Below are 10853 nucleotides of genomic sequence, written 5' to 3' on the forward strand. Positions count from 1 at the left end.
AGCCATCACAGACTTGATGTAGAGGCAGGCTCTTGTTGGAAAAGAATTGCTTTCTTGTAGAAAGTAACTCATTTGATTGTAGGCTCAAAATAAAGAACCAAATTAATGGACGAGAAGTCATTATGATTCTGCTGACATGTCTCAGGCCTTCAGAACTACAGAACTGTGATTACTTGTCCATTCAGTAGTTGAAAGGTCAACTTCAATAAGTCCCATAAGCCCCCATTTCTCTAACTGAACTCTGGGCCTCTACATCTAGCAGGGCTATGCACAATTTGGCATCTCTGGGTCACACTGGAAGAAGAATTGTCTTGGATCATACATTAAATACACAGACACTCATGCAAACTTATGAGTAAAAAAAAGGTTTTAAGTAAATTTATAATTTTGTGTTGGTGTATATTCATAGCCATCCTGGGCTGCACCTTGCCTGTGAACAGCAGGTTAAACACTCCTGGCAGTAAGAACCTTCTTTTGTAGGGATGTGCTGGTAAAGAGATCCAAGACTGCTTTTCCTCTCATTTGATCTTAAATAATGTTTGCCTTATCTGACGATTTCCTAAAATGAAACCTGTAAATTTTTATTCACTCTATTTAATTGTTTCTTTTCAAAGCAAATGCTTTTAATGTAATTGTCTGTGTGTTATTCTTTCTTGGCAAGACCCAAATCTTTTTTTCTGAGGATTGTTGTAGGGGGAAAAAACCTGTGGTTACTTCATTTGAATTTGTTCCAAATATTTTAATCAAGTAATCTTTAATGACCTTGCACTCTCTTTTATTTAAAACAAATACAACGTGTAGAGCCATAGAGGCTGCGTCTCCCCATAAATGTGGAAGAATTATTTTTCTGATAGAAATTCCTGAGAGATTTCTGGAAACTCAAATTTCTGCCTAAGCTGAAGTCTATCTTCAAGTGGTCTCTGATCCTTCAGATATTTTCTTGTATATTTTCCTCAGCATAGATATCTCTCATTGCTTGTAGAAACATGTGTAAGGTCCCAATTTTCTGGGATGAAGTTGGGTTGAGAAAGAGACATACTTTTAATTAGAAAAAAGGGGTCTTTAGGGATGTGCTATTTGAGTGACTGAAAGGCAGAAGAGTTCTACTACCTGGTAGAACGCCCAGTCACTGGGTATTTGAAGAAGATAAATCCCAGCAGTTGTCTTGTTAGCTACAGAGATTAATGGTCAGAGACATGAATGCTTTCCTAGGTCCTCGTAGGGAAGAAGTTTTTGTTTACCTCACCACAACTGGCTGAGGAGAAGTACATTGAAGTAACTACTTTCAGTGTTTTACAATTTCTGGGGTTTTTGTATTAGCATGTAATGAATTTGGCCAAATGAATTTCCACAAATTCAGTCAGTTTTTACATAGCCATGAGAACACAGCATCGTTGTTTTTCTCTGAAGCAATTTTCCCAGCAGGTGAGAGTGTTCAAGTATTTTACAAGTATGTATTTCTGTTTTATTTAAGTGTCTTTATATGCTAGATATCTGTGTTGGATACTGCAACCATTGTGTGAAAGACTGAGGTGATGGAGAGTCTGTGTGGAAACATGGGAAGGGCAGCTGCATGAAACTATTTCCACATTTACTGATCACTATCCATTACTCAGTGTTTTGTGGTCACAGATAGATACATGAGGTACCCAGGGTCACTGCCAATGAAAGAAGCTCTGAGTTTAAAGACTAAGGAACAGACCTGAGGTGAGTTCTTAGAAGAATCAAAATTTATACAACATGTTTAAATGTTGCCGATGCCCTAAATATATGTATTTTTTTTGGAAAAAATTCAGAATTTATTTATTCAAGGTAGCAAAATAAGTAAATGAACCAGAATATAAAAAATGTGTTTGGTATCCAGCTGTATAATCTGATAGATATTATTTGTTTGTTTTGTTAAATAGCAAAGAGAAACTTTCAAAGCATTCCAGACAAGCTAATGGGTTTATAGTCTTGGTTCATGGGGTATTATATTTAATGTGGTAAATTAACATTTCTAATTATTCTAAGACCTTTGAATCAGAGAATTTATGATACATCATTTTTCTATTGCATTGTGTGTTTACTACCCAAAGTCAAATTTCTTTTTTCACTATATATTTGACATCCTGTACACTTTACTACTGTCTCCCCTTCCTTCTGGTTTAACGAGCATACTGTTGTCTCTGTCTATGAGTTTTTGTTTGTTTTTCTTCTTTGTTAATGTGTTGCTTTCAGCTTTCTTTCCCAGATATGAGTGATATCATATGGTCCTTGACTTTTCCTGTCTGACTTGTTTTACTTAGTAGAATCTCCTGGTCCATCCACGTTGTTGCAATGGCAGGGTTTCATCTTTTCTCATGATGGAGTAGTATTGTGTGTATGTGCCTCATATCTTATCCAGTCACCTACTGAGGGACACTTTGGTTGTTTTCATGTCTTGGTCACCATGCATAAGGCTGCAATGAACATAGGGGTGCACATATCTTATGCCATTCCCCAAACTTAGTATAAAATTAATGAGAGAATTTAAAATTGTAACACAGCAAATGTGTTAATGTAGGGAGAAATAAATTGCTATTTTATTTTAGAAGCTGGATGTAAGACTTTTTATTTTGAAATTTTAAAATTATGTTTTACATTCAATAATTTGCACTAGTTTCAGGGCTACAGCATAGTGGCCACAGAATCATATAGTCCACAGTGTGTTCCCCTTGATACTTAAATTACCCACCCTCCCCCTTGCATAGCTATTACAATATTACCGACCACATTTTCCATGTGAGATTTTTTTTCTGATATGGAAGCTCAGTATAAGTGAACATTTTCAAAACCTAAATTTATAGACACAGAAAAGAGTTGGTGGTACCCAGAGGAAATGTAGGTTTTAGTAATGAAGGGTTGAGGGGTCAAATCTGTGGTGATGGAAGATGATTTGACTTTGGGTAGTGGGCACACAATTCAGAATACAGATCATGTATCATAGAAATGTACACTTGAAACCTATATGAGCTTACTAACTAATACCATCCCAATAAATTTAATGAAAAGTCAGTGTATGCGTATTCAGCCATGAAAATTAGTACATATTTGAAAGAAACCTGTGTTCTGAGAACTGCCTTGTTCATTATTACTTACAGAGTCATAAACCTGTAATTTGAAAATACTTTAGAGGGTACTTTTGTTACTATGGAATTTTAACTTCTCTTTTGAAAAAGTGAGACTCTTAAGAAACTATGTTAAAATTTTTTTAATAGAGAAGTGTTAACTTAGCAGTTTAAGTTGAAAGTAAAATAATACCATCTGTCAGGATTTGTAGCATTGTATCTTTGATGAGTTAACCAACAGAGAATAGAGTATATACCCAGTTTCTACATCTAAATAATTTAACTGGCTAGTAGGAGATTTATTCTGGAGAAATCTAACATTGATGATTAGTAAGAGTAAGGGCACTAGATAGATCCTGCATAAAGTAAGGAGTGAGAAAAAATAATTTGATATAGACCACCTTATATCCTCATATTCTTCATTAGGTGTGCCTTTATCAGCCTACAGCTTCAAGAATGGTAGAGCTTCTGAATACCCTGGAAGCAGCAATGTGAATGAGGCAGGTAGAGTGGTCCTCACAGATGGCTTGTAAGGAAAGGTCTACCTTTCAGTACATCCTCCCTCCCCCCACCAAATCTATGGAATGGAATCAGTTTGTCTGTCTTTGAACATAAGTGATTCTGTAATTTTTCTTCTGCGAGAAATAATCAAACAATTTCGGTCTGTGTTTATAGTTGTACAAGTCTTCTCTCTCCTGTTTAACTTTGTGCTTCACCATCAGATTTAGAGGAATCTGAGGAATCAATTTTTGAAATAATTTTTTTTCCTTTTCTCTATTAAGCTGCATTCTGTCTTTATTTCTTATAGCATTTTAAGATGCCTCCTGAGTAAACCCTGTAATTTCCCTGGGGATCAGGCTTCTACCACTTTGTCAGGAAAGAAAATTTTTCTGAAGAAGAATTTAAAAAAGAGTATTAATCTCACTTAATATTCACATTAATATTCTTATCACTTCTGGATATTTACCTCTTCAATATAATTTCAACTCCCTTATTCGATCCTTTTGTTTCTGTCACTGTATGGTATTCAGTTCTTCGTATAGTGTATGTGTCCCACTTTTTCCCTGTTATTCACCTTGCTTCTAGTCTAAATACATTGCATCACAGGTGAATACTACTACTCATGTGCAATCCCAGAGATAATTCCTCAGACATGCAATTTTATCCTATGCCTAAATAGGGCTTCATAGAGTATAATACTCTTTTTATCCTTGGCCTATGTCTATAATTCTCACCACATTGACAGAGACTCAAATGATTCCTTGTGGTACAATGTTGATAGAGAAGCATTCAAGAATATTAATGATAGTTATCATTTATTCAGCCTTTACTGGGTGCCAGCCTATATTCTAGGTATTTACTTGTAATAAAAGAACAACTTAAGGGGCAGGCTCTATTGGTATCTTCACGGTAAAAAGGATGAAAGTGAGGCACAGAAAGGTTTATTAGGTTGCCCAAGGTCCCATAGTAGTAAGTGGCAGGCCTAGGATTTCAACACAAGGCAATGTGTCTCCAGAGTCCATGTGATTCTTCACTGTGCTACACTCTCTCTGAAAGGGTGTTTTGGGTATTAAATAAGTATAAGCTGAATAGAGTAACTAGTAATCATTATTTGGTCTTTGTAATGATAAAATGCCACTTACCGCTGGGTAGCCTTTTTTAATGAACAGTTATAGGCTAGGACATTTCTATTTTGCTATAAAAATATGAAAAAGTCAGTAGAATAGAATGTTAGATGGGGTTGCACAAAGAGTCCTCTGGAAGGTAAGAATGGACAAGGTTTCTGCGATTGTCTAATTCCAGACTTTTATCTTTGAAACAGCAAACTGAGACAGAGATGCAATTGCATTTAGAAATGACTCAACCCCATTCCTTTTTGCACTGATGTTGGGCTCTTCCCTTGAGTATGCTGATTTCTGGAACCTGGGTACCAATGCTCCATTTCTGAGCAGTCTCAGTACCTTGGAAGAATTATGAATACAATCATGTCTCATTGTCTTCTGCCTCTGTTTTCAGTGCCTGTGTTCTTCTTCTTCAATACCTGCACCCCTCCCAAGAATTTTGAAAAAAATAATACCTGCTGGTAATGTAAGGGTTCATGATAGTCAGCAGTCAGTGAGTTTCAAAAATATTTGAAATCTAAATAGTGTTTCTGTGTTAAGTGTTGTAGAATAGTCAAAATACATGGAGAGAATTAAAACTTGTTAAAGAGCTTATGATAATAAAAAAAGAAGCAGAAAAGTTTCTGAAAGTCAAAGAGTCTAACTTAGTAATTGCATTAGAGAACAATGTGCTAATTATGTCATGGTTGGATAAAGTCCTGTCTGTGGAAACTTACTGAGAATCCATGAAGACTGACTATCCTTGAGACATAAAGGTCTGAATACCTAATAGCAACTTATCATAGTATTGAGTTACTCTAAAAGGGACATTATTTTTGGTGCTTTATTAATTATAGTATAAAGGTTCTCACCATGATTATTACCAACTCAGAGGCCTGACGTCATGCCATTTTATCCAGAGAGGTTTTGTTTTGGAACCAGCAGAGAGTAAGTCACTGCTGACTTTTGTGTCCAGGATTGACAGTTTAAATAAGGCTCTATTAAAGATATGACTGGCTGTGGGGCCTTTGATACTTTCTCTGTTGACAATCTACTAAGATTTAGGGGGTCAACCGCTTACTTGTAGACAAAGCAAGATCATCTCAGGAGGAACAGAATTGTCAAGGAAAGGTACAATAGCTTATTAGGAAGAAGAACTCATAGATGTTCAGCAAACCTTTATTGTGTGAAAACCCCTGTAGAAAATAAAATAATGAATAGGTACACCAAGATATAATGGATGTATTCATAATGTGTTCACCATTTCATTACAGGTCCCTTCTCCTGACCCTCTCCTATTCTGGAAACAGGCTTTAGAGAAGACTAAATGGGACATAGTAACAACGTGACAGAATTTGTCCTCCTGGGCCTCACTCAGGATCCTGGGGGCCAAAAAGCATTATTTGTCATATTTTTACTCATTTACATTGTGACAATGGTGGGCAACCTGCTCATTGTGGTGACTGTTCTTGTCAGCCCCTCTCTGGGCTCCCCCATGTACCTCTTCCTTGTCTATCTGTCACTCATGGATGCAGCGTATTCCACTGCCATTACACCCAACTTGATCAAAGACCTCTTCTGTGGTCAAAAGAGAATTTCCTTCTCAGCTTGCATGGGACAGCTCTTTCTGGAACACCTTTTTGGAGGTGCTGAGATCTTTCTTCTGGTGGCCATGGCCTATGATCGCTATGTGGCCATCTGTAAACCACTGCACTACATAATCATCATGAATAGACAGGTTTGCATCCTGCTGTTGGTAATGTCCTGGGCTGGAGGTTTTGTTCATTCTGTGGTTCAACTTCTCTTTGTGTACAACCTCCCCTTTTGTGGCTCCAATGTCATTGACCACTTTTGCTGTGACGTGTACCCATTATTAGAACTTGCCTGCACTGACACCTACTTCTTAGGACTCACTATGGTTGCCAATGGTGGAGCACTCTGTACAGTCGTCTTTATTTGTCTACTAATATCCTATGGAGTCATCCTAAGTTCCCTTAAAACTCACAGTCAGGAAGGCAGGCGCAAAGCCCTGTCTACTTGTTGTTCCCACATCATGGTGGTTGTTCTCTTCTTTGTTCCCTGCATTTTTATGTATGTTAGACCAGTTTCTAACTTATCTGTTGATAAATTCATAGGTGTGGCTTATACTGTTGTCACTCCCATGTTGAATCCTCTAATATATACTTTGAGAAATTCAGAAATGACAAATGCTATGAAAAAACTGTGGCGTAGGAAGTTAGCTATTTACAGCACAAGAATGCATCATTCGTATTGATCATGAGAATGTGTCATTCTATCTGTATTTGTTAGTAATTGAGAAGCAACAAACAGGCGGTGCATTCTAACAATGGATGACTTAGTCACCCAGTGAGTTCTCTTGGGATGGTTTTCTTTATTCATACAAGGATATCAAAAATAGAACAAATTATCCTTTGAGGTTAGAATCAATGTAATACAGAAGTTCTGAAGAATGAATAAAAAAGCACAGGTATTTTCTCTCTTATTAGGAAAAATAAACTAAGTTCACCTTCTAAGTTTTCTTTATAGTTCAGTTACAGTTGTCCTGATTTTTTCCACATTGCTCTCCCCTGCCCCTTACCACCAACAGCTACCTGCTGCAGTCAATGCCTTCCACATTGTCCCTGCCCAGGAATTCCTCTTTTGGATTTTTTGGCTAGCCCCTACCCCTTATCCCATTAAATCCCTATGTCCTCCTGTCTGGTCATTGTCAGTTTGTTTCCTATTGTTGTATCGAAATGGGCTTTAGAAGAGGTTTTTTCCTTTGAGAAGTGAAAAACAAGCTACCTTTGAAAATTCATTTTATACAAAGTAATGACAAAGCAATTTCCCTAATGTTTAGAACAAATTTCTAAGGTTAAGAGCGTGTTATTTATTTATTTAGTTTTTATTGTTGTTCAAGTACAGTTGTCTTCATTTTCACGCCACCATGCTTCCCTCCCCCACCCATCCTCACCTACCAACGTTGAAACTACATCCTTTGGATTTATCCATGTGTCCTTCATACATGTTCTTCGATGGCCCATCTCCTATTTCCCCCCAGGATTCCTCTTCCCTGTTCCCTCTGGTTACTATCAGTTTATATTTTATTTCAAAAATGTGATGTTCATTATTGTAGGCATACAACAGGCTTTAGCAGCGGCCTTAAGCATTTTGTCTTCCATATTACTTCTGTTTCGCATTTTGATGCCTGTGCATTTGAAGTTCAGGATGTCTAGATGGAAGATGATACCATATTTGGTTAAATGCACAATCATGGAGCAGTTCTGTTAGATGCGATATTGGATATATTTACAGGTTGGGATGAATCCAAATGGGATAGTTTACAATAAAAACAGATGCTAGTTCTTGATTAGAGTATAGAATATCATACTAATGCAAGTTGTAAACATCTCTTCATGCTTTTCCTCACTAGTTATTATGTGCCTTTTTACCATTCTTCATGTTGAAAGATGACTCTTATTTTATCTTCATGACACTGAAAATTGGGTAAAGAAATGTGTTATTTTGCACAGCAATGTGTTCCTTAAAAGTTGCATTCAACTGCAGCACTTTAAATTATAAACTTAATCATGATACGTTTTTTATATACATGAAATTTTGATTTTCAATCTTATTTTAAAACAATTTTTTCCTCACTGTTTATTCCCTCAAGAGCATCACAAACTGGAAAGAAGAGGGAATTGCTTTCATTGTATTGTAGAAATATCAACTATGTTTTGTTAGTTTCTTCCTAACTGGAAAAAATAGAACACTTCTTAAAATTTTATTATGTGTTTCTTCATGCATACCAATAAAATATTCAATTTATACCCAGAAAATGATCAATATTGAAATTAGCTAAGTATAGCATTCCTCTCCCTCTTTCCAGAGGTAATTACAATGTTGAATATGTCTTAATTATAGTTAAATATAGTTTAACTGCATTCATATGTACCCTCAAGTTATAGAATATATAATTTTGTATTCCTTCCATTTATTAAAATTGTGGTACATGGTACATAGTTTTATGAATTTTCATCCACAATGTTGACTTCCTCAGATTTAATTGTATTGTTGCTCATCTCTGTAGTCCCACCAGTTCCCCGCTGTGTATTATTCCATGTCTAAATGTACCACATATTATGAACCCATTCAGCCAGCGTGCTACTCTGTGCTGCTATGGACATCCTGAAAGAAATTACTTTGTGTTAAGTAGGCCATTTGCATGCTCACTTTTATGGATGGTTACAGTTGTTTCCTAAAGATGTGTTATGAGTTACACTCCTGCTTGTGTTTGTGTGTGTGCATTTGTGTGTGAGCATGTATGTAAGAATTTAAATCTATTTTACAAAGGGTTTTTTGTTTTGATAAAACCAAGGTTTGGAACACATTAAAAATGCAACCTTCTTTTCCAATCTGATTTGTGATATTTACAATAAACCCAAATATTTGTCTACCTGTTTTTAGACTCTTTTCTTTTTATTGGTTTAGTATACCTAAGAAAATACTACGTTACTTTAGGTCATGTAAGTAGCTTTTGATATCTGTTAAGAGTCTTACTACACAATAGTCTAACTAATAACAATGCTTTCTGTTTCCAACAAATATTTTTCACATAATGATTAAAAAAATTCAGAGGTCTTAGAAACCTACTAAGATATTCATGACAGTATATTAAATGTCTAATTAATTTAGAAAAGATTTGATGTCTTGATCACATTGAATCATTCTTCCTTAGAACATGAAAAAAATCAGTATTGAGAATCAGAACTTCCAGCAAAAATGGAGGCATAGGTATATACACTGTGCTTCCTCATACAACCAAAATAAGGACAACAACAACTTAGAAATGAAAAACAACCAGTACTACAGAAAATTGAACTGTATGGAGGTCCAAAAACCAAGGAGTTAAAGTAGACATACTCATCCAGACTGGTAGGAGGGGCGGAGATGGGTGGTCAGGTGGAGAGGGGTCGAGGCAAAGTAATCAAATGCTGGCAGACCCTGGGCATGCAAGGCAGCAGCGGGCGGACCCAGCAAGGAGGCAGGTTGTGGAGGGGCACGGTGCACTAGGTGGCTGGTGAACCAGGTGGTCCCACATTCATGAGCAGTGAAACCAGGCAAAACTGGGGAGCAAGACAGACTGTGCATCCCAGGGCCCCAGCATGGGAAGATAAAGCCTATAAACAGTAATTGAAAACACGTGTGGGGATTGAAGTGCCAGGAGAAACTCCCAGCCTCACATGAGAGTTTGTTGGAGAGACCCACAAGGTCCTAGAATGTACACAAACCCACCTACCTGGAAATCAGCACCAGGAGGGCCCAGTTTGCTCGTGGGAAGAGGGGGAAGTGACTGAAATCTGGTAGAGAGTGGAGCAAGTGTAATTGTTCCCTCTGAGACCCCTGAGCCACAAACAGTGTCAAAACCCAGTGCCTGGGTAGCCCCACCCACGTGAGCACCTAAGGCTCTGCCAACTCACTATGTAACAGGTGCATCAAGACAAAAAAAAATGGCCTAAATGTAAGAATGAATCAAAGTACCAGAAAAAATACAACTAAGCAATGAAGTGATAGCTAAACTATAAGATGTATAATTCAAAACACTCATAATCAGGATGCTCACAGAACTGTTTGAATTTGCTAACAAATTAAAGGAAGAAATGAAACTACACTAAGTGAAATAAAGAAAAATGTACAGGGAACCAATAGTGATGGGAGGGAAATTGAGACTCAAATCAATGAAGTGGACCAGAAGGAAGGAAGAAATATCCAGTCAGAAATGGGATGGAGTAAAAGACAAAAAAAAAATGTACTTTAACAACAATTAAATTAAAAAAATGAGAAAGGAATGAAAAACAAGAATTCCAAAAAATGAGGAGAGGCTTAGGAACCTTCAGGACATCTTCAAATGTTTCAACATCTGAATTATAGGAGTACCAGTAGGAGAAGAGGAAGAGCAAGAAGCGGAAAAGATATTTGAACAAATGATAAGAGAGAACTTCTCCAATCTGGCAAGGGAAATAGCCTTCCAGGAAGTCCAGGAAGCTTAGAGATTCCCAAAGAAGGTAGACCAAAAGCGGAACACTCGAAGGTACATCTTAATTACATTGCCCAAGGACAAAATGAAGAAGAGAATCTTAAAAGCAGCAAGACAAAATGGGAG

At 36.9% G+C, this 10853-nt stretch overlaps 1 protein-coding gene across 1 annotated transcript; it reads left to right on the forward strand.

Moving 5' to 3' along the window:
• The first annotated feature begins 6014 nt into the window (after positions 1-6014).
• Positions 6015-6965, forward strand: LOC118986849 (olfactory receptor 4A5-like). The gene has a single exon (XM_037045911.1). It carries the CDS (start codon positions 6018-6020, stop codon positions 6963-6965), a length of 948 nt encoding a protein of 315 aa, XP_036901806.1. The 5' UTR covers positions 6015-6017.
• The last annotated feature ends 3888 nt before the right edge of the window (positions 6966-10853 follow it).

This window comes from Sturnira hondurensis, unplaced genomic scaffold, assembly GCF_014824575.4.
Source record: "Sturnira hondurensis isolate 20B ecotype Veracruz unplaced genomic scaffold, ASM1482457v3 Scaffold0004511, whole genome shotgun sequence".
In the NCBI taxonomy this organism is placed as follows: Eukaryota; Metazoa; Chordata; class Mammalia; order Chiroptera; family Phyllostomidae; genus Sturnira; species Sturnira hondurensis.